Source organism: Netta rufina (genome assembly GCF_964035555.1).
Source record: "Netta rufina genome assembly, chromosome: 3".
Taxonomy (NCBI): Eukaryota; Metazoa; Chordata; class Aves; order Anseriformes; family Anatidae; genus Netta; species Netta rufina.
In genome coordinates this window covers 69,526,537-69,552,595 of record NC_140125.1, presented here as the reverse complement: position 1 = coordinate 69,552,595, position 26,059 = coordinate 69,526,537, and the positions used below count along the sequence as shown (strand labels likewise).

The window sequence follows — 26,059 nt, the reverse complement described above, 5'->3', positions numbered from 1 at the left end:
GTATATCTTTATGTTGTCACTTCTTCAGTGAGCTCTTAAGAAACTAATATACTTGTGAAGCAGATACATATATGCTCGTGCCAGCATAAAGCAAGGTCAAGGAAGCAGTTTTGCATATTTTAATGTAAAAGTACTGGTTCAAAATGGAAAGCATTTTAGAATGGGAAGTGCTACAACTAAAAAGTTGTTACATGGAGTAAGTTCTAGTAACGTATGCCTGTCCTTACCAGTTTTCAGAAATCATTAAAAAAAACATTTGTGGATAACTGACTATTAAAGAGTTGCACCAGTTAAAATGAAATCATGCAACAGAATGCCTTTTGCCAATTTACTTTTAGTTTTATTTATTTATGACAATAATTCATAGGAGATTAGTAAATGTTCTGTATCACTTGTTATTCAAAAAGTAATGGAAATCAATGTCAAGAAATCTACAGCATTTACATTTCAATCACTGTTAACAGCTGTTAAAAGCCTGTACATACTGTACATTTGTGTATGAGCACACATGCATGTGTGAAAGTGGGAAGTTCAGAGTGTGAAAATATACAGTACAATACTTAGCCAGCTGCAGACTAAGATTTCTTCATAAACTGTATATAAATCCAGGTACATAATCACAGAGATGGTATAGCTACTTTGAAATAATGTTATTCAAATAACCCAGCTGCAGATAACACCATGTTCAGAATGTTCATTGTAAACCAAGATTAACAGTTTTATTCCCAGTAAAAAAGGTATAAATTCAAATATTTAAATATTTTATTTTACTCACATTGTATTTTATATATTGTACAATACTCTCAAATCCACACAGTTAGAGCGCTTCATTGTTCCATTTTTTTGTTGTTGTTGTTTACTCTTCTTATGAGCATTTATCATATCATCAGATCTATTCTGGTAATGCACTGTTATGTAAAAATGTGAAACTCTGTTGACACTGTTCATTTAATTTAGTAAGGGCTCAGTGGTCAAAAACACCACACACTTCATTTCCACTGTTACTCAGAACTTATTCAGAACTTAAAGCTTGCATATTATGGATGATATTCCAGATGATGCAGAAAGAAAACAGCAGAGCAAGAATATAAAAATAACTTGAATTAAAAATCACAGGGCAACTCAAGTTGTGTTTGAGCAACACAACTCAAAACTTAGACCAAGAGGCAAGTAGTAGACTTTAGTCTTAATCTGAAACCAACTCACTAGATATTGTCAGAAGATACATCTGCCCAAAGATACAGAAAATAGATATTTTGGAAAGCTATTGCCAGTTGTGGATTTTGGTCTTAAAATTTGAACTGAGCCTTCATGAATAACAAACCATTTATTTTTAAAAATACTGTAGGAAATCCAACCCATGATCATTAGATGAAAACAAAGCAGTATAAAAGTGAATGTAAGTTTTAAGAATCTCCGGTGGAGCAAAGCTCTAAGGAACTTGCAGATGAAATAAGAAAAATAACGTAAGAATAAATAATGCATGTTTTATATGACAGAACAGGACAATCAGATAACCCAACCTGGGAAGCACAGACCAAAAATACAGGTCCCTATCCTGATATCCTAAGATCTTCAGAATTCAGAATGATCACTTTGTGACTGCAATAGCCAAGGGGGACATCTCTGCCAGTTTACACGACTAGACATTGCCTTTTAAGATTTTTTTTTTTCTATTTCATTTTTTAAATATTTAATCATGCCATTGTCATTTCATATACTTTGTCCTATATTCTCTTAATACCTCCAAAATCTGTGGAAAAAATGTGAGGGAGCAGGTAACAATAATTTTGCCTGGCACTATTGTACAATCTGTGGGATGAAGAAAATATTTATATAAATAAGTTATTTGGTTAAATTCTAACTCCTTAAATTAATTTTAAATATTTGTTAATAGCAAGTCCTATATTTATTTTAAGAAGGTACAATATGATCACTGAATATGACCAGTTCACTTCAGAGAATGACAGAGTAATTTACATTCAAAGGGCGTGTGAGCTCACCTAAGTTCACTTACTGTTCAAAGCAAGACCAACTTAAACGTTCAACCAATTAACATCATTTTCTGATACTGTGGAAAACAACATACAAGAATGGTTTCCTAGAACTTATATTTCATACTGCAATTAGTATAAACAAAAAGCACCAGATGAAGGCAATATATCTTTGTGTCAAAAGAAACAAAAGGAAAGAGAAATAATTTCTTTTGATAGGAAGAAACCTTTTTCCTTTGAAGTATCTTTATGATTGCAGTATCTCTGAGGGCAAAATTCATAATTTTAGATAAAACACAAATAAAAACAAAATAAGAAAAAAAATGCATTTACCTTATACTATTCCACATGCGGCAAGTCTAAATTCTAAGAATGATCTACGTATTCAAGGTGAAAATCATTTTTATTTTGGCAACTATCTTTGTCAATCTGACTATGTTATTGAACTTGCAACTCCACAGATATAATAATATCAGTTCCACTGTCCAAACAGATAACAATATTGTACACCTGAAGTCAAATAGAGGACAAAAATGTGTTAACAAATGGATTGATTTTGCAAAATACACATGCTGTGTCCTGCCTAGCGTTAGCAAATTTTCAGATATAATCTACCAGTGACTAACTGGGACATCTTTTTGACTTAGAGCAAGACTGAATCAGGGTAGATGTTAGGCAAAAAGCAAAAAGGTGCTAGAATGACTGACATACAAATGTAATACTGCAACACTAAATCAATTGTGCTATTTAGATACACAACATCTCTGACATTCTCAATTCTTTTGTCAACTATTTCACCAATAATTGAAAGTAAGAGAAATAAGGGGCCAATTTTCCAGAATTGCACTACTAGGGTCTCTTCTACAATGGAGAAAATACGAGTAAGAGAATTCTCTTCAGTTAATTTCTCAGGATGAATTGGAGATTAATGGTATACAAATAGAATGTTATCAATTTAAAGGAACACAAACAAATGAGTACATCCTAAAATGGATTTCTGATAAGTTCCACAACAAAGAGTACTTCTCTCACTTTACAACAGAACTATATTTTAAAGGAAAAAAGCTTTATCCGAAAGATAGTCCTAAATAGCACTTATTCTTTACCTTAGAGTACTTGAGATTAAGACCTTTTTATGGCAGCATCCAAAGAATGGTGAGGATAAGCTAATTGCTGAAGAGAGAAATTCTGCACCAACTAAAGGTTACAATAGAAATTAGAAACAAGTAGGTCTGACAAGGACCTTCCAACACAAAACACAATCCCAAGGAAAATGGAAGTATTGCAGCAACACAAACAGTAACCATATGACGGAGTTGCACGCTGCTACATTAAATGGCAGGGACTGGAGAAAAGCACTAATCAATAAATTCTTACTTTAATTACATCAAGTGTGAGGAAATCAAAATCCTCCATTCACCTCATCATTCAAAGATATGGCATGATAAACTGAAGAACGGCAGTCATACTGTGTCCATCTTGGTAATTTTTCAGAGAGGTTCTCTAGCAAGGAAGAGAATGCCCAGGACAAGGAAGAAGAAACAGAATTTATCATACTCTACAGCACAAGGTTCAAAGTCAGATGAACCACTGAGAGCTATTCCCACCCTGCTTTATTAGAAGTGCATCAGACATACATTTGAATGTTTTTTGTTTTTTTTTTTTTCCAATTTTCACACTCCATCATGAAGGGTAATAATATTTTTTCCTTTCATATTATCATATGCACACAGAATTACACATACTCTTTACTTCACAGCTGTGGAAAGTTTTTCCTATCTTGCTGCCACATGCAGTTGTAAGATGTTCTCTCACCAGCAAACACCTTAAGGCATATGGGATTTACTCCTATAACAGAAGCCCCTATCAGAATGATTAGACTTTAATATATATATATATAAATATATATAAACATACACACTGAGAATCTCAATGAATCTTGAAATTCAGGTGTCTTAGGCTTTAATTAGAATTGATCAGTATTATACTGATCTGTACTCGGCTCTGGTGAGGCCGCACCTCGAGTACTGTGTTCAGTTTTGGGCCCCTTGCTACAAGAAGGACATTGAGGTGCTTGAGCGGGTGCAGAGAAGGGCGACGAAGCTGGTGAGGGGCCTGGAGAACAAGTCCTACGAGGAGCGGCTGAGGGAGCTGGGCTTGTTCAGCCTGGAGAAGAGGAGGCTCAGGGGCGACCTTATTGCTCTTTACAGATACCTTAAAGGAGGCTGTAGCGAGGTGGGGGTTGGTCTATTCTCCCACGTGCCTGGTGACAGGACGAGGGGGAATGGGCTGAAGTTGTGCCAGGGGTGTTTTAGGTTGGATGTTAGGAAGAACTTCTTTACCGAAAGGGTTGTTAGACATTGGAACAGGCTGCCCAGGGAAATGGTGGAGTCACCATCCCTGGAAGTCTTTAAAAGACGTTTAGATGTAGAGCTTAGGGATATGGTTTAGTGGGGACTGTTAGCGTTAGGTCAGAGGTTGGACTCAATGATCCTGAGGTCTCTTCCAACATAGAAATTCTGTGATTCTGTAATTCTATAAAATAGTATTAAAAAAATAAATAAATAAAAAATTAGAGAACTCTGTACAATATGAAATAAAAACTGAAGTGTTTTCATATTACATATATTTTCATAGAATATCATACAATGGTTTATGTACACTGTAATTATAAAAGAATGGTTCCTGCTGTACGTATTTCATTATCCAAAAGTATTGGCACAAAACTATGAAAGAAAATGTTAGCAGTTATTTATTCACTTGATTCAAATTTAACTCCTAGGGTGTGTGTAAGCTATCTCATTTGAAAAACATTTTACATTTACTTAAATTCAGTAAAGATCATCCAGGTATTTGGTTTGGGTTGTAAGAGACCTTTAAAAATCATGTAATTCCAATCCCCCTGCACTGGAAGATATAGGGACACCTTCCAATAGACTGGGTTGCTCAGAGCCCCATCCAACCTGGCCTTAAACACTTCCAGGGATATATCTACAACTGGGCAGCCTGTTCCAGTGCCTCACCACCCCCATAGTATATAATTTCTTCCTTATCTAAATACGCCATCTTTCAGTTTAAAACTGTTATCCCTTGTACTATCACTACACGCCTGGTAAAGAGAGTCTTGTAGGCTTCCCGTAAGTGCTGGAAGGCTGCTATAAGGTCTCCCAAGAGCCTTCTCTTCTCTAGGCTGAACAACTCTAAATTTCTCAGCCTGGCTTCAAAGGAGAGGTGCTCCAGCCCTTTGATTACATTCATGGATGTAACTCTGGACCCACTCTAACATGTCTCTATTGTGGTGGGGGCCCCAGACCTGGGGTAGTACTCCAGGTGAGGTCTCACAAGTAGAGTGGGAGAATCACCTCCTTCAACCTGCTGGCATGCTTTTTTTTTGAGGCAGCCCAGGATACAGTTGGCTTTTTGGGCTGCAAGTGCACATTGCTAGCTCATGTCAAGTTTTTAATCCACCAGTACATCCTCAAGATTGAGTCTTCTACTAAATGCTCATCTCAGTCTACTGATCATCAGTACCCATACTGATGTTTAGGATTGCCCCAATCTAGGTGAAGGACCTTACACTTGGCCTTGCTGAACATGAGGTTCTCATGGGTCCATCTCTCAAGCTTGTTGAGGTCCCTCTGGATGGAATCCCTTCCCTCTGGAGGGAAACACAATTCTGTTTGGTGCCATCCACAAGCTTGTTGAGGATGCTCACTCTCCAAGAACTAGGCATTATTTAAATGCTGAGGATACCAGTATAAAATTATTAACTATCAGCTTTAATAAAAGCAAAATTTTCCCATACTGTGCAGATCCCATCTGTGCAGAGGCTCCTCTGCCCTCCCATGCAATGGTGGCCTTTTCAGGAACCTTCTAGGAGGAATTCCAAAAGAGACAATCCTGGAGACAAGAGTGTTTCCGAACTGGCTGATTTTGAAGAATCACCTCCTCCAAGCTCAAAAATTGTCTATCCCCATGTTCAGGCAGTCACAAATGGTTGCAGGAGGCCTACATGAGCAAGGAGCTCCTGACAAAACTTAGATGTAAGAAAGAATACTGCACGTCAAAGCAGAGATGGGTGATCCAGGAGGAATATAACAACACTATTTAAGCATGCAGACACAAGTTTAGGATAGCCAAAGCCCATCTGGAGTTAAATTTGCTGAGGAATGTCAAAGGCTATTACAAGTACATATGCAGCCAAAGGAAGACAAAGGAAAATGTGGAACTGCTTCTGAATCACGCAGAGAACTTGGTGACAACAGACACAAAGGAAGTCAAGGTACTTAATTTACGCTTCACCTCAATCTTTACTTTCAAGAAGATTGATCTTCAGACATCCCAGGTCCTGAAACTAGTGGGCAGTGTGGATCAAAGAAACCTTAATCCTGAGTAGAGGAGGAACAGGTGAAAGAACGTGTAAACAAACTGCACACAAACAAGTCCATGGGACAACTAACAGAATGGGACACCCATGAGTGCTGAGGGAGCTAATGTCCACCACTCTCAACTATCTTTGAAAATTTGTGGAGATGAAGTTCCTAAGGAATGAAAGAAAACAAATGTCACTCCTGTCTTCAAGAAGGAGGGTTTTAGAAAATACAGGCTGGTCAGCATAAATGTCATTCCTGGGAAAGCATTGGAGGAAATCCTGAAAGTCATACTAAGGACAAGATGATGCCTGGGAGTAGTCAGCATGGATTTATAAAGGGGTAATCTCATCTGACCAACCTGATATCTTACTGCAATGAAATGACTGGTTTGGTGCATGAGGAAAGAGCACTGAATCTTGTTTATCTGACTTTAGTAAGGTTCTTGAAACTGTTTTCTGTAATGACAAATTGATGAAGTACAGACTAGGTAAGAGGACAATTGAGAATGAATGAAAACCATCTGAGCTGCTGGATTGATTAGAGGCATGAAGTCTAGCTGTAGATCAGTCACTAGGGGTATACCGGGGTCAATACTAGCACCAATATTTTAAATATATTTATTAGTGAGCTGGATGAGAGGACAGAGGGCACCCTCAGCAATTCTGTAGATGATACCAAACTGGGAGGACTGATTGATAGATGAGAGGGTTATGCTGCTATTCAAAAGGACCTCAAAAGGCTGCCGAAGTGTGCTGACAGGAGTTTCAGGATGTTCAAATAAGGAAAATGCAACCGGGAAGCATAAACCCAGGCAACACTACACATACTGGACAATGAGCAGGAAGGCTGATCAGTTTGGCAGCATCAGGCAGAACATCACTCACTGTTCAAGGGAGGTGATCCTTGCCATCTACTCTGCACTGGTGAGATATATCTAGAGTGATAGGTCCAAGTCTTGGCTCCCTTCTACATGAGGGACAGGGACATACTGGAGTGAGACCAGCAAAAGGCTACAGGGATGTGTAAGAGACCTGCCATACAAAGAGAGGCTGAGAGGTCTGAGACCACTTAGCCTGGACAACAGATGGCTCAGGGGAACCTGATCAACACAAAAAGCTGGTACAGGGGAGTATTGCATTAAGTGGTGTAGCCGATTAACAGTTACGGGTCTCGTCGGATTCAGGATACTGAACTATCATGGTCACAGATTCAACAATAACATAATAACTGATGTGGGTCTGGTTGGATTCAGGATACCAAACTGTCACAATCATGGATTCTCCAACAACTTTACATACCCTTAATCTAGTTGTACTCAATGAGAACTATCAAGGCTAGCAACAATGCAATTAAGTGCAATTTATTACAGCAACTGGTACACAGGTTCTTTGGATTGCTGGCGATAATTTACTGTCTGCAAAAGCAAGCTAGCATGAATGAAATATACAGATGCACAGCCTAGAAATTAACGCATTTAAACTCACAAAGACCCTATAGAGATTTCTAAGTTATCGTGGAGACACACAGTAAAACCAAGTGTTCAGGTCTCACCCAAAAGCGTCCCAATGGGGTGGGGGGAAAAGAGGCTCAGCCCATTGACTGATCCCAGAAGTCAGGAGGTCCTCATGGTGGTATCTTCCCTAACATCCTCTCTCCCTTATGCCAATTTATATTATTTTCTATATTTTAGCTGGAGCTTGAGTGACTCTAGTCAAGCATATCTTAGTTACGGTTGGTAAAAAGTTTTCCTGTCTCTGTTTAAAGGTATGGGCCCCAAGAAATTCAGAGTGCATGCTCAGTGAGGGGTGGTCACACCTTGGAGGCAGGTAGCTTTTTGGATGGAGGTGTGTTTTGGTATTACAATGATATTATAATGAGCAAAAGTACACTAGAGTACAGCATTTTGTCAAAAACATGACAGGTCGTCAGCTCAGGATAGCAAAAGTGTAGCTTATCAGTCTCAGTGTGCACAAGAACAATCGAGTCCCCACCTGGCCACAGAGCCTAGCCACGGTGCCTCTACTCCGCTCTATGCTCCGTACTGTTCCTTAGAGCCAGCACACCAGGTTCCCCCAGTGCGACAGCATCTAAGGTTGGGAGCCTAGGGAATGCACAGGTGATGCAGCTACACCCTGCCCTGAAAGCCTCTTTAATGCTGTACATTTCCTTTAATATGTGAATATTAGTTTTATTTTCCTAGTTACTTTAGGCAATTACACTACAGGGAGTGAAGAAGACCCTTCTCAGCAGTATTTAGTGAAAGGAGAAGAGACAATGGACAAAACTGAAATGCAAGAAAAAAAAAACTTTGCACTGTAAGGATGGGCAAACACTACAACCACTCTGGTCAGCCTGCTGCAGAGTTTCCATCCTTAGACACAGTCAAAATCTAATTGGATGTGGCCCTCAAGAAATTTCTCAGATATTACAAGAAATTAATTTTTAAAATATGCCATTTATCACATCTCTCTTATTTCTATGTTACTGGTTTAAACTGGGGAATTAAGTGAAAAAAAAAAAAATATGTACTTGTCTGATGGCTCCACTACAAAACAATTTGCTTACACATACCTTTAGCTGATAAATTTAAATATTTAGATCAAGAAAATAATTCAGCCGATGTTCTACAGAAAACATGGTAACAAGTTACATACAGGACCATTAAGTCTAATATTAAAATGTGTTATTTCTCAGTTCCATACAGCATGGTGAGTACAACTGCACTCTTTGGTTATACCTATTCCATTCCACTCCAGGCACAATTGAATGACACCCAAAATTGTGTTACCACTGTAATCTAAGCTGCTTTGTCAGCAAAACTCTACCGCCTCCATGCAGGTTTCTAATAGCAACTAACTTGATTAGTCCAGAGAAGAACAATGATGCTACTGTGTTTTTTTCATAACTGACACACTTTTTCCTTATTATTATGCTATAAAAATAATACAAGTGTAAACCATACAATAGTTTTGTCTTTATAATTTGGAGTTATCAAATATGATAGTATTACATTAGTTCTCTTAAGGGCTGGAAAGATCACTATCAAATTAACTTGAAAATCATCAGACATGGAACTGACAGAGCTGAATGCTGCATGGGACTTTGAAAGGGCTTCATTAGTTTTCTATCCTGGTAAACTGTTAAAAACCTAATGAAGATAATTAATTACTATGCATTTTAAGAATGAATTGAGAATTTGTGTTTAAGATTTTTTGACAAGACACTTCAAGAATGAGTCCACGTAACAAAAGGAATATATAAATATATATATTTAAATGTCTTCTATTTTTAAGGAACAATCCATCATGCCTCAGACACAAAACAGTTTTCTTGTCTACAGCCTATTTTCCATACTAAAAAAAAATAATATTTCATTCAGTTTATTGTGTACACTTCTAATCAGAACAAGAAGTAAAAGCTATTTCTTCAATTTTAATACTTTTTTAACCTTAAAAAACAACAACTTCTAGCCATTTTTAAAACTGCATGGCTTTATATATATAAAGCATAAAGCATTATCTTACTATGTCAGTCAGTTATACAATATCCTGAGTAAAAAAATTTCTAGCAAGTGTTTATATTGCCTCTCAGTCTCTACTGGCACTAAGCCACACACACAAACAAAAATATACATCCATTCCTTAAAGACACATATATGCTATCATAAGGTATGCACATAAATATGTGTATATATATATTTCATATATTCTCAGGATACTTGGGAAGAGAATTTGCTCATCTTTGAAAGTTACCACACATTACTGCTAATCAGGCTTTCAGAGGTAAAGAAAAAGGTGACTGTACAAACCAATTTCAAGCACTTGTGGAAAAGTTACATGACTTTCTTCCAACATACAGACAGGCAAAAGACACAGAAAGTCAGTTTCATTTGATGTATTCTGTACTTAAGTAGCATTTTTAATTTTCCTTCACATCTGTTTAATTTCTAATTTAAACAGCTGTTTAAATTTCTTAAACAACTAATATAACTTCGATGCTGCAAAGATAACAGTTCAGCATTAATATCTCTTATTTCCCCAAATGGTATGGCTGACATTGTATCTTGGGCATCATTCCCAGATGCACATTTCTGCCAGCACACCCTGAAACTGCTTTATAAAAATGCTTTGTTGAAAGTTGACATATTCCAAAAATCCACTGTCCATCCTCTTCACTCTCTATGAAATGTTGAGATGTTTTGAAATTCTTTGGAAATGAGGGAAAGATAAATTGCAATACAGTACATTTGAACATTTTTGCTTTTTCTTTTAGTATCAGAAACAATATTAATAACATTATTTTGTTGTGCTTTCTTTATAAATACATGATGCCCATCTGCAATCATTTATCAGCAGTCCTGGCTGTCAGGGGAGGTCCCAGTTGACTGGCAGCTAGCAAACGTGATGCCCATCTACAAGAAGGGCCGGAGGGTAGACCTGGGAAGCTATAGTTTGACCTCAGTGTCATGGAAGCTCATGAAGTAGACCATCTTGAGTGTCATCACGTGGCACTTGCAGGGCAACCAGGTGATCAGGCCCAGTCAGCATGAGTTTATGAAAGGCAGGTCCTGCTTGAAAAACCTGATCTCCTTCTATGACAAAGTGACGCGCTTGGTGAATGAGGGAAAGGCTGTGGTTGTGGTCTACCTCAACTTCAGGAAGGCTTTTGACACCATTTCCCACAGCATTCTCCTCAAGAAAATGGCTGCTCATGACTTGGACTGGTGTACGATTTATTGGGTTAAAAACTGGCTGGATAGCCAGGCCAAAGAGTCGTGGTGAATGGAGTTAAATCCAGTTGGAGGCCAGTCACTTGTGGGCTCGGTACTGGGGCCAGTCCTCTTGAATATCTTTATCGATGATCTGGATGAGGGGATTGAGTGCACCCTCAGGAAGTTTGCAGACGACACCAAGGTAGGTGCGTGTGTCAATCTGCTCGAGGGTAGGAAGGCTCTGCAGGAGGATCTGGATAGGCTGGACTGATGGGCTGAGGTCAACTGTATGAAGGTCAACAAGGCCAAGTGCCGGGTCCTGCACCTGGAGCACAACAACCCCAATCAGTGCTACAGGCTGGGAGATGAGTGGTTAGAAAGCTGCCAGGCAGAGAAGGACCTGGGAGCATTGGTTGATAGTGTTAGGTCAGAGGTTGGACTAGGTGATCTTGGAGGTCTCTTCCAACCTAGATGATTCTGTGATTCTGTCATCTGCAAGTCTTTCAAAATTCTTCACTCACCCTTTCCAAATAAGGAAAACCAAAGCAGAGGCTACGCATCAATATTTTTTAAGAGTACACACTGTGACAAGTTTGGAGTTATTAGTACAATTTATGAATCCCTGATCTACCAAGCCTGCAATCAAACTTTTTAACCATTACTTCTGCAAGGAATAAAGTTAAAATAAGATCTGAATAGGAAGAAAGGAGGAGTAAAGCAAGAGTGGAAAAACTGGTACCAATCAATTTTCCCAGTACAGCTGATCGTTTTTTGATCTTTGTGGTGATCAAGCATTTTACACAGAAGTACACATATTGTAGAAAGAGATGGAAGGAACAGATCCATGGCAGATCCATGTATCAGGTACATGAACAGATCCAATAAAAATAACTGACCGAAGATTTGTTCTGAAAAATGGAATTGCAGATTACCTCATTGGATAAAAAGCACATATTTGAGCAGAGAATTGTTTCATCAATTTTCTCCAGGTAATTTAATTTCTATTAAATGGGGCCAACCCCAATGACCAACCTTTTCTGAAACAGAAGAGTCAGAATAAAAATATAGCAGCATGAAGTTACACAATAAAATGTACAGGTTCCAATAGAAATAAACTCTTCTATCAGGGAATTCTAATATATTTCACTTATATTTCACAAATATTTCACTTCAGCAGACATATACACACAAACAACAATCCTCATTATTTTCTATGACTCTTCACAGTCATTGTAGAAACAAAAATGACTGTAAAGGAATTGTAAAGGAACACAAGAAAAAAAAAAATAATGTTTTTATGAATATAGCCCTAGCCCAGAACCCAACCATGATCCAATTCGTAATCATTTTGGAGTTTCATTTAAAACACTTTACTTCACTTAACTGATAGGCTATGATTCACTTCACTATCAATGCACTGAAAATTAATTCTAATTATTCACTGTAAAATTTGTATCTGTCACCGAAACTTCATCATTTTATATAACCAATTGCATTAGCCAGTCACGTCCACACAGTTAACAACAATTATAAATGGGGATTACACTGGTTAGACTTAAAATATGCTCTGTATTAACACCTGCACACTGTCAGTCTCTAAAATATTCGCCTTTAATATACATTTGATTTGGCCCATTGCTAGCAACTTCTCATTTGAAATGATTCCAAATCATTTTCATAAATAGCATAAATAGTATAATGACTACAACTGAGTACACCAAAATAAATAAATAAAGGTATAGACTATTGCTTGAACTTCATCCATATTTCAAATAAAATACCGCCATCTAGGAGATTGTCAGAAGACAGAGTATGGATGTTACACCAAATAAGTTTGATTCTTTGGTAATTCAGATTGTATTTGGTAAGACTGATGGAAGGAAAACGACAAGATTATTAAAAAAAAAAAAAAAAAAAAAGGTTATTTTTGCATAGCACAAAAATAATTTTGAAAAAAAAGGTTAATCAGTAATGATTAAAATTGTGAGGAGTAAAAGGAAAACCATAATCCCCTAACTGTACTAAACAGAAATTACGCACAGTGTTAAATTAATAGGAAGTTCTCAGTCTTCAAGAAATTTCAGATAGACTAATAGTCCTTTAAACCCCTAAGAGCAAATAATCAGAAAAAAGATTCACAGATCTCAGAGCACTTAATGCAAAGATGCTACTATGATGCACTTTTGGCATCGAATAACTAAGAAAATTTGGGAAACATACAGGATGTGATCATCTCAAAGGTTATGATCATCTCAAAGGTTATACAATTAAATTTATTAAAATTCAGAAAAAGTTTATGCATTATTATTTTATGTTTTACTGTAATATTAGAAATTTTGCTGGATCTTGTTTTATTAAATGAGATGCTGTGAAAGTTTCTTGCTCTTGAAAATAAATGATTACTGTCAATTGCTCTTCTGTTGAAAACTGCAACTTCATTCTGTCCTTTGCTTGAAATCTGTAACACACCTTTTGCCTGCAATTTAATATGAAATTCATAGATGCACTTCTCCTTTGCTTTGCACTGAATTAATAGGTGTATTTTGAACACTTGACTATACTGCTTCTGGCTTAGGATTTCTCTGTTTGTCATTTTACAGTTTTATTTTTTTTCCTTGACATTTCTTCCTGGATTTCTGCAATGCTTGACACTGCACTGTTTCTTAAGCATGTCTTTTTTCAGCATAATATTCAATCCAACTTAGGATCTGTTTGTACATTTTTATATGGGAATATAATATAAAGTCTTTATGAGAGAGTGAATATAGCTGAAATATAGTAGAAATAACTGCAAATTAAAGTGCTATCTTGTAAGTGACTATAGCTACCAATGTTTGACTTTTGGTTTGAAGTAACAGTAAAGCTGCAATTGCTAATAATTCTATGGTCATGTAGGAACCCATTTTTTTGATCTTTCTCCATTAAAATAAAAACAGCAACAACACAGAAATGGAATACTAGATGCTAGCAAGTATGGCATACCTGACTGAATTACACTGATAAATTCAGACATGCAAGACAGAAATTTGCAGAGAGCTTCTGTAAGAATATATTGTCTGCTTTAAGAGAATAAAAAAAAGGCTCAAGCAACAAGAGAAACAGTTAGTTGCTTTTTAGGGAAACACCTGCTGCTGCTCATTCAACTTGGGACAAATGACATTGGAAATAAAAGGTCAGAGCACTTGAAAATGTGGATTAATGAATTGGCAATTAGAATGAAGGGCATAAAAAGCACAAGTGATATTTTCTGGCATATTACAAATTTTCATAATAATTACCCTGTAGACCCCCAGGACAGATTTCAGAAAGAAATGTAACGTTGCTTTCATGAAAATAATAATCAGTGGGAGATAATACGAATATTTAGAGCAATAAACATACACATAAAAATATATTAAAGGCACTGAACATTTGAAGAATTATTGATACTTTATCCTGAGATAGAATAACTGGAAGGAGTTGGAATACTATTTATAAACATTAAATAACGTGAATTAGTACCTTTGTTTAAAGAGAAAGAAATGCTAGAAAACCACCAACCAAGCTTATCAAATAAAACTGATCATTTCTGGAAATTTAGAGAAGAATGGTTCAATATAGAACAGTAATGCTTAATCTGCAAGGTAAATAAATGTATACAAAAAAAAAAAAAAAAAAAGCACTCAGAACCGATGGCCTTCAAATTTGGCCTTCAAATGGCCAAAGTGGTCAGGATAAGGGATAAACCAAACATAAGATGTCTGAAAACATGATGACCCATCCCCGGAGGTGTTCAAGGCCAAGCTGGATGGGGTCTTGACCAACCTGATCTAGTGAGTGGCATCCCTGCAGGGAGGTTAGAACTAGATGAGGGGTCTGGAGAACAAGTCTTATAAGAAGTGGCTGAGGAAGTGGGCTAGACGATTCCGTGATATGATCTTTAAGGTCCTTTCCAAGCCTAGCCATTCTATGAACAGATAAGGAGGGACATTGAGTAGCTAGAACTTATACAGAGAAGAGCAACGAAGCTGGTGAAGGGACTAGAAAACAAGAGTTATGAGGAGCAGCAGAGACAATCAGGGTTGGTTTGTTCTGGAGAAGAGGAGGCTGAGGGCTCCTTTGCTCTCCAGGTAGTTATAACTGGAAAGGAGGTTGCAGCAAGGATGGTGTCAGTCTCTTTTCTCAGGTGACAGGTGATAAGATGCAAGGAAATGGTCTCCAATTGTGCTGGGGAGGTTTAGATTGGACATTATGAAGAATTTATTCACAGAGAGGGGGCTTAAACAGGCTGCCCAGGAAAGTGGCAGACTCCCCATCCCTTGTGGTATTTAAGGGACGTGGTTTAGTGGCAGGGCTTGGTCAGGCTGATGGTTGGACTTTGCAATCTTGAAGGTCTTTTCCAATCTATATGATTTTATGATTCTATGATAAGAAGACTAAAATAGAACCAGCAATATTTTAAAAATATACAGAGAGTATAGAATAAAGGGAATTGTGTCATTGCTTTTTAAAAAGAGGGTAAGCAAAAATAGAATAAAAATGTTACGATGTTAGAAAATCACATTAAAACTACAGAATAAATACATAGGTGTTTACCTTACTATTTGTCTATATTCACTAGTGCAGCTGGTTCAAGAAACAACACTGCAACTACAGACTTGCCAAACTACTGAGTAGTTACTAGAATGATATCCTTTGAAACATCACACCCCTAAAGGATCAGAATTCAAATCTTACATTGAATATGACAAAAGCTTTGCATACCTTATCATGCAACACCTTAGATTTAGTTGCAGCTTTATGACAGTGTAGACCAAGTATTTGAAGGGGGAAAAAAAAAGCAACCAGTCTGATATAGCTTGTCAAGAAATGTAACCTAATTTTTTTTTAAACCTAAATTTTGTAAATAACTTAGACTTCTCTGCAAGCGCTATGCTCAATGTACCCCATGTGAATTTGTGCAAAGAAAGGAGCAATTATTATAAAAGTGTGAAAGCTATATAGTTGAACAGGACATTTTGTAACGAAATCTGTAACTTGCAAAGATGACCTGCTAACTCCAAAATCATGGCATATTTATAGATTCTTATGGTGAAAATCATTCCAAGACAGATAAAATACTATATTTTTCAGCTGAGCTGAGTATCTTCCTCTCTATGATATTCAGAAACATTCAAACTAAAACCCAATGAGTGATTTGTGACTGCTCAGAATTTAGAATGTTATATACAGATTTCCTCAGTGCACTAGAAGACATTAAAATATTTCCCTAGTATATCATCAATTTAGATGATGTTTTAACTAAAAATTCAGTTTTCAAAGCAAGTTTTCTTTAACCTTGCTTCTAGGCCTTGAAACCCCTTTCCTGAAGGAGTCTTCAACACTTCCCACCTTCATTTAAAGAATTCAGATGCCAAGCTTATAATCATTTTCTAATACACTCACATAAGCAATCATTCCCCTTTCTGTCATTTTTTTTTCTGCCATGTAATTTTTCTTTGCCACTTTTGAGCAGTAGTACTTATATTCTCCCTTTTCTTACAAATTTCTCTGAGCCTGAATAGCCTGAACATTCCTTGCCAATAAGAAAAAATTACATTTTGTCCATGAAAGCAATTTTTAGGGATGAGTAATATTATGCATCATGAAAACACTCACATAAACAGAAACCATATATTTACACCATATATGTATATAAATATTGACCTTATTAATCCCATTTTGGAATGTGAAGCGAGTAATGTGAGCTGGCTGGCTGTTGTTTTAATTTTTACGATGAATAGATTTGGTTACATGGCAACTGAAAATGTAAAAAAGTAAGGTTTGATCTAAGAAACAAGATTATTTAAGTAAAGAACTTTAAAGTAATTTATCTTATGCTATTAGGCTACTAAAAATATTTCATCATACTATACAGCAGATGAAAGACGAGAGTTCTATGTAGATAGCTTAAATGATCTGTTTAAAGGTACAGAAAAACTAAGACCACACAAAGAAATCTCATTATGAAAGTGCTGCTAGCAAATTTACTATTTACTTTCTTAATGGTTCTCAGCCAGCAGTTTTTTCACAGCCCCTAATACAAACATGGTAGGTAATGGGAATAATGAAAATAAGTAATTGGGAAATAGAATAATTTAGTGAGAAAACTGCTGTGTCCATTTTCATAAATAAGGATAGACATTCAAGAAAAAAAAAAAGTATACTGAAGTAAGAGAGGAATTTATCTTACCACACTTATTGATAGTAATTAATAAATAGTAATGAAAACCAAAAATATGAACACACAATGAATGTTGTAGCAAAGGCAATACAAATATAATTTTGTAAAGACCAATTGTAACCTCTCAACTGTTTCCAGCAAGACAAAGTGTGATCTAACACCAAAAGGCAGATGCCTGAGCACTGGTTCCAGCCCCTTTTTGAACTGGGCTAGAATTTGTGACATGGTATAGGGTATTACCCTGCCTTTAACTCCTGCTCAGTCAAATTAAAGGGTGTCCCACAGGTCTTAAATATACCTAAACTATGTGGGTGCTTGGACAGCATAAGGAAGCTCATGTGGCACCAAACACTTTGGTGGGGGTTACAAATGGGAAATTCAAACTGTAACTGCTCAGCAATGGTAATTCCTGACCAAGGAGTGATCTGGCACAGTTGGCAAGAAGGCTTAACTGCAGAACAGGTAAACTGTTTGGAAGTTGGAATGTCAAAGACAGAATACTCCGTGTATAGGAGTAAAGTTTTCCTTGTTCATGAGTTAAGAAGTACTACAGTACTGTCTTGTAAGAATCATGAAATGTGAGCAATCAGGGGCCACTTTAGGTGAACAGAAATGGCGTTGGGGCACAATCAAAACACTGGAATCAAACACTGGCTTAAGGCACCTGAGGCTGATGCACCTATGGTTGGTGCTGGCATAAGTATATATAAGGAATCAGTTCCTGTTACAAGTCTGTAAACTCTTTGTAGATCCATTTATGGCTGTAGTATTCCGTTCAATGCATTTAAAAAAAAAAATCTTTTAATATTTACTCACAAATGTGTGTTTAGTTCTCCTTGAGTACAATAAAAATGCCCCTGCTCAATCCATAGAACATTAAACTCCCATTTCTGCTAGTAGAGGTCTGATCAATACAGATGATATAGTCTAAAGGGCAATTCAGCTAATCAAGCTCTAGAAAAGTGTTCTTGGTCTACTGCCTGAGATATCTTGCATAGCCAACCTGTCCTCATATGTGCTACTCCAGAACAGGATGGATATCCTGTGTCACTTGTGCTGCCTTATGCATTATGATGTGGTTGAGATCATGGAGCATCTGAGCTGAATTACTCCACTAGGCACTGCTTTATAAGATAAAACAGATTTCTCACTTGACTTAGTTATGATTATTTTTAATAAGTATCCGTTGACTAAAAGAGAAGCCTACATAGTTCTTGCTCCTATGGGTACCTTTTACCAAAACATTTATTTTGTCATTTTTGTTATTAAGTCTCTTTCTGCCTTTTTATTTAAGGTACAAGATTTTATTCTGTGGAACTGTATTCAACATAAAATTGATGTTATGAGGCTAGATGTAAGACGTCAAGTAGGTTCTAAAAATGTATTTGAAAAAAAGGAATTTCATATCAAAATCTTCCCTTCTCTTTGAGGTACATCTGTAATTGTTATTATTTTAATAATTAACTCTGAAAGTAGGTCTTATCAGAAATTACTTTTCAAGTGTATTACATAAGCTGCCCTTGTTTCATACAAATTCCACAGTTTACCCTCTCAAATGCCATGCTGCTCACAGTTATGTTTCTTTTTTTTTTTAATGAGATAAAAATAACAAGACTTCATAGTATTAATACTCTCATCAAATGATTTGACACATACAGAAGATACATTAACGGACACCAGTCAAAGATACCCCTTCTCTGAACTTTTGAAAAACTGCCCAGGATTACCAAGGCTTTGGAATGACATTATTTATAAGGAAAAAGATGCATTTTAATGTACTAAACACAGCTTCTCTTTAAAAGAAGACAAGAGATCTTTTTATTATTATTATTATTAAAAGTGAGGTCTCTTTCTTAAACAAAATGGTTTACATATTAAATTGTACTTAGGTTTTCTATATTTAATATATTTGAATAAAGAAAACTCCTTAAAAAAACATAAATAGGAAAAAAATAAAAATAAAAAACTCAACAATGTATATAGTTATGAGGAAAGCTTTGCCATCTCAATAATAACGAAACATGATTTTTGCAAATCCAAACTAAGAAACATCAGTCATAAAAAATGAAATATTGTAATAAAATTACATGCATCTTTTCTAAAAATGCAAACTAGTGTCTTTATGAAAAACAGAAAACTGATCAGATTATGCAGTGCTCTGATTTTTTTTTTCCCCCACAATTAAATGTATGCTGTACTTTGACAAAAGACGCATGGTTATCTTACAGACGAGGGAAAGATATTTTACTTTGAAGTAGATTTTTTTCTTCAGACAAGGAAAGTACTAAAATAGATTTGATAACTATTTTGTAGTGCTTAATAAGATATCATGCATTTTAGTATACTGTGGATAATATCTGTTCTAAGGAGGTTAAAAAGAAATCAAGAGCTGTGGAGAACTAAGAGAGAACAGAATCAAAATCAAATATTTTCTACTTCAATAAAAATCTTTTGCTTGTTTACTGAAATAGAGAGAACCATGCATCATTGCCTGGTGTGTTACAGTTTATAGTAGCAGGGGAAGTATTACTGATAAAAATAGCTGAACAAAAATTTGTGTTCTACAATTATTTTGTTTTACTAAAGTGGAAATGTTCCATGACAACAAGAAGTCTTTACCAAAGCCATATAAAGAAAATATTAAGATTCCAAACTGACTGGAGATCAACACCTGTCCCTATAAATTCCTAGAGTTTTAATGTTATAACCACCTCTTTTAAGTAAAATTGTTGAATGTGTATTGTTTCTCTTCCTTTACAGAGCAGCAAAACTGAAACAACAGATTTCTAAGAGAAACAGGGTAGTTGTTATGTACAAATATACAAAAGAAAGGCCTGAGTGCTGTATGGGCAAGAAAGAAAACAATGGTTACTTTTCCAAGATATGGCAAGATGTGAAAAAGGAAAAAAAGGGGAAAGCATCTAAAATATCCCTTTTAGAGTCTTGAACTTTCATCAGAGTGTTGGCGTTATAAACAGTGGCAAGAATGAAGAAATATAAAAGACAAGTAAAAGCTAATCAACTAAGTTTTGGCTACTTTCAGTTGAATTTTTGACAGTAAGATAGACAAGACAGAGAAATCAGAGATGCAGGTTTAGAAAGATCATGAAAAAAAGCTAGATTTTTTTTTGCAGAGATGTCAGTTAGAATAATTTCTGTGTTATGATACTCTCCTATTAGTATTTTCTGATATATCATGTGACCATATTGATAATTCGTACTATGAATGGAAATGGAAAATACCTTAGAGAATCACCACTTCTGGATTGGAACTATTTCATTGCTGTTAATGTGATTGAAATAAATATTCAAAAGACACATATTCTAAACTTAAAGACCAGATAGTTTGAACCATTTATTTCAAAGTAAAAAAGTAAAATCTTATAATACTTGTTCACTCTTTTTCCATCAATACCAGTTTACCTTCTTTCTAAACAGCAGAGCACGTTAATGTTGCATTCGATTTGCAAGAATGCATTCTCTGCGCAATTTTCATTTTTTGAATCTCCATGTGCTTCACTCTTCAGTTCCCCTCCCCCTTTTTTTCCTAATGCTTGCTCAGCTGATATATGATATCATAACTATATTATATATAAAATTTTTAAAGAAATACAAAATAAATGTCAGTTCACAGTTACAAACAGCAACCAGAAAGGAAGAGAGCTAACCGACTGTGCCAGCATCCTGAATTTTCCAACTTCAGGTAAATACGTCAGAACAAGTTTTCAAAGTCACTACTGATATTCTATTCCTGCTGTAATAACTAGATCATCTTGTAAAATATTCTTATTATTTGAACCAGATGATGAAGAGTAGCAGAACATTCTTCAGGGAAAATCTAGGGCATACTGTGAAAAAATAACTAAATCATTCTGAGAAATACAAGAAGGAGGAGGTAATGTAACATGCTATTTGCCAAAAAAATTATCATTAAATGAAGACATTATTATCCAGTGATCCTCTGTGGGGAAATATTTTGACAATGGGGTAATAACAACATTCAATAAGTAGGAGCATATGTGTGTCATTAACTTAGGAGAATCCTTTGGGGAAAAAAAAACAACACATACACAGTAGGGGTTAAGTGTTATACGTAGCTTTGAAAACATCTCTGGGTATCACGTTTTCACTGATACAACAAGGAAGCCAAAAGGAGGATAGAGTGCTGTAAAGAGCACTGACAGTACATCAGGTTTCACTGTCCAGCACATGTAACATTGGTGCAAAGGAAAAAACAAAAGCTCAATCCTTCTTTCTCCAACACTCTTTAAATCTCTATCATAAAATTTAGATATTTTCATTAATGAAGGAAGCATTTCATAGACTTTTTGCATGAAAACTACAAGAAGGAAAACTATCTTAAGGAGAATAGGCCAGAAAAGCTCTTAACCTTTCCTAACAAGGCTCTATGAGACAGGTTTTGCTGTATATATGAAGAAAAGTAGTATGCTGTTTTGTTTATTTGAAGCTTTCATTAACTTCCAAACAGTAATACAAAGAGCTTGGCTCTAGTTCTTCAGGAACATAAGTACCTAAAATTACGTGGAAAAAAATAGCTAGTAAGTTATTGTAGGAAATAACAAGTAAGAAGTTATCGTAGGCAGATGTCCCCAGGAGCATTTTAAACAGAATTATATAAATATCTGAAAGCATTCTGTTATGGAGAGAATAATATTTTATGTCCAGTAATATTTTTATGGCCACTATACTACACTTGGTATTATACTAGCTACTATAAATGTAAGCATTTTATATGGAAGTATTTACTGATATATAAGATATTGATTTAAAAAAATCAAAAGGTACTGAAGCGAAACTACGTCTAAAGTTAATTTAAATTAAGTAATGCTTTCCAATTGTCCAACAGCATAAGTCTTACTTTCCTCCAAGCTGGAAGTCTTTCTCTTCTGAGAAATGAAGGGAAGTTCCCATTTAATCCTCACATATAATAAAAGAGCATTCATGATTTTAAAATTGGACCTATTCTATAATTATTTATGAATCATAAAAGAACTGCAAGCCTTAAAGACAATTTTCAATGCATATGCTTTGCACTATAGAAGGACCATTAAAACAAATGGCCAAGAAAAGAAAAAAAAAATGAAAAAAAGGGTTATTTTTAATGGTATATAATAGTAACAAATTACTTCCAGTAGATTTTTAACTTTCATTTGTAACTCTGGGAAAATGTAAGATAGTTATTTGCCTGTTTCAGGACCCAACAACAAGTACATTTGGAAGTAACTTTGAAACTGTAAAATAGAGTAAAAACATAATTTTATTTACTTTGTTCACTATCAGTATCTGTTGTCTACATAATTTACACACTCACACTATCTCATGTAATATGATGCAATGCCATAACAATTTTTCAGCACCACAGACCAACCTGAAATCTACATTAGATCTAATATGGTCCAAAAGCAATCCAGTAAGTCTATCCTATTTTGAATGAAGTTCTTGAACCAAGGCAGAAAGTCAGTATGGAAAACTGACTTCTTTATGAAGAATACATTCATGAAGGATGGAGATCCCTGGATTTTAGCATGCCCCACATTACACACTGAGTATCTAAAACCTTTCTATTAAATTAAACTGGGGGGGGGGGGGGGGGAGAGAGATTGGAATGAAATAATCCCCCATTGTGGCAAAGTAATCAGGAAGGTTAACTGGAGAAATTCCATTTAAATTGAATTGTTTTCACATGGAGATCTCATCTATACTTCTTGTTCTACTTATTGTAGTGAACTCTTGTTCACTTATTGAGACCACTATATTTTCCAAAAATAACTCATTTTCATTCAATTGTGAAAGGATACTAATTATTGAACTCCTTTTTTACTTTCAGTATTTATGATTTATTCAGAAGGAAACTAACATCAGAATGATGGCACACGAACACTGTAAAAAACAGTGAAAGAAAGAAGAAACACAAGTAAACTATAGGAAAAGAGACTGAAAAATACACAAAGCCTGATGCAAAGTCTTCAGTTTCTGTTAACACTAGAGAATTTCAAGCCTGAGATATACATGATATGCTAATATCAGTTCTGATGGCATTATCTTAGTTGCATGTGCAGTGTGAGTGAAACAATGTAAAGCAATGAAATGCAGATTCAAGCAGTTTATTTTAGATTTAGATTTTATTTGGTACTTTTTATCTTCTTAAAAATTGTGCATCTTCCTTTCTACGCACATTATTCTACACACAAAGTTATCCTTTTTTTTTTCTTGAATTACAGATACTTCAAACTACCCTTGTGAACATATCTACTACATAATAGTACCCCTTCTTTCTGTCTTAAGTGATTGACAATTCAAATACAAAAAAAAAGATAAAAATCTAAAAATTTTTCAAATAGTTGTAGGTATTATGCTACTCTGATAACTCTGTCTTTGCTCTGTGGTCTACTTATTCAATCAGAAACTCAGGTTGAAAGATGTATACAGAATCATTTTACCTTTCCAAATGAAATAAAAATTGAGTTCATTAATTCACTTTGTACAAAATAAAATCTTTTGGGCACTTTAATAAATATGTTCTAAATTATAATAATAAAAAAGACTCTGAAAACTATGCTGATATGTAAAGTAATCAAATGGAAAAATCAGATGTAGTAACTATCTGGAATTCTCTAAATACTTGTGGATCAGTTCTCAGGTCTGACATGTTTCTTCCTAATAAAATGGATCAATAACATGTACTGATGAACAGAAGTATGCATGCATGAGTAATATGAATGCAATCAGACAGATTAGAAGATAAAAATAGATAAATATACAGAAATTAAAAGGAAAATTTAAACTACTGAGAAATTGAGAGATTAGTAGAAGTCTATTACAACAGATTTTTTTTGTTCTGAAGAACAGCTCTTTTACAATTTTTAGTTTAAAATTAAGAACCTTTACAATATATTACCTATTAACTCAAAGAAAATGAAAGTTACAAATTGAAGGGTTTTTATTGGGAAGTCTCAGCATAGCATGGGTGGCTCAACTTCCTAACCTTGCTATGATGCAGGCTAAAAGTTAGACTACATCTTCCTTGACAGCATTTCAACGCGCAAAATGCATTTTAAGGTAAGTTTAGTTTTAGCCTACAGGAAAGTGGAACACATTCCATTCTATGTTATCAAGAGGAAAGGATCAGGAAAGCTCCTGGCCTACATATTTCACTGCTACAACTTCTTCTAATGTGTTTTATTTCAAGATTACCTTAATGAAAAGGTTAGGAGGCTACGTTGCACTTGTTCAAGAAAACTATAGGTCTGAGTAACAAAAGCATAGCAAAATGAATTTATAAGATATATATAAAGAATTATATAAGAAATACTTCCTCACTGCTCATCCCACTCCCACAAGAAAATTAATTTCAAATGATACTACCTAAAAGCCATCAAATCTAACAGCTATGTATGCCTGTGCATTTATACGTGTGAAATTGTATATAGAGATGGTCTAGCTAAATATGTCTATTATGTGCAATACATACACATATTTAAAGATAACACTCCCACACATTCATCTTAAAAGTGTGAAGCTAGGCATAATCAACATCTGCTGCAACAACAACAAGAAAAACAAACAAGCAGACAAAATATTATTATGTAGTAGGAAAGTACAAAGACAAAAACCCTTCTAGTAAACAAGAATATTTTGATTAGCACATGTTCTGCCCATCTGCTGAAATCTTACAGAAATTGGAGTGGGATTAGTGAATATTTTTCTTCATGCCATCATGAGGAAGTTTCACTTGAATATAATCTCCCTCTCTTCCTACTCTAAACGATACTGATATGCCAAACACATTTTATCTCAAGTTCTTCGATCAAATAACTCTGTATTAAGCAATTAACTCAAATACTAAAAGACACAATGACACAATTAAAAAAAAAAAAAAAAAAGAAAAGGAATTCAAAGTGAATTCAACTGGCACGACCAACTGGGAAAGCATGTTTCGAAGGACATGAAGTAATGCCTGGCCTAACTGTAATGGTATTTGCTCTGACACTGTTTGCATTACTTTGCTACTTCAGTATATGCTGAGATTTGTCTTACCACTTGCACTTTATTGCTTATGTTTCAAGAAAGATGTCCCTATTTTTTTATATCTAATAATTTGTGTTAAAAATGGATATGCATAAACTTCTCAAAGTCTCAGATCCACTATCAGAAAGGGCCTGACTTCCATTGATTAATGAAGACATTTCATTCTGTCACAAAATAAATACATAGATAAATAAAACAGATAGATATTCTCAGAAAGAAATTTTGAATACTATTTATTCTTTATTTTGACTTAGGCATATGCCATGGAAGAGCTAAAACAGTTTGGCAGGAAGCAAATATTGTCTATAGACAAAACAGAGATGCAGAATAAACTTGGGTTTAACAGAATTTGGAGGAAAAAATCATTTATGTGGATCTTTCATTATTCTTTTAAACATCTGCATTTTCCAAGACAGTACTATTCACAAGTGGCATTATCATAAAAAGTTTTACAATTTGTGTATATATAATTGAAATGTAAATGGAGAGTAGAAAGCTTCCAAAATTAACTTACATGGTCAATTAGCTCACGAACCATTCCATTCCACTGTCCATTGGCATCTTCCTGGGCTCCGTATTTTCCATCCTCCACCAGTCTAATCTCATAGGAAAATCCAAGGATAGTAGACAGCTCCCTTAGGAGGTCAATGCAATAACCTTCAAATCGATCATTTCCATACAAAGGTTTATCTGACTTCTTGAACATTACATATGGCTCTTCCTGTAAAAA

At 35.3% G+C, this 26,059-nt stretch overlaps 1 protein-coding gene across 1 annotated transcript in view; it reads right to left on the bottom strand.

Moving 5' to 3' along the window:
• The window catches only part of GRIK2 (glutamate ionotropic receptor kainate type subunit 2), a gene marked incomplete at both ends in the record, with an annotated part of 394,793 nt that overhangs the window by 134,838 nt on the left and 233,896 nt on the right, over positions 1-26,059 (bottom strand). The window contains one exon of the mRNA XM_084284092.1: positions 25,844-26,050. Coding sequence (XP_084140218.1) covers positions 25,844-26,050 — 207 coding nt within the window. The remainder of the gene's footprint in view (positions 1-25,843; positions 26,051-26,059) is intronic.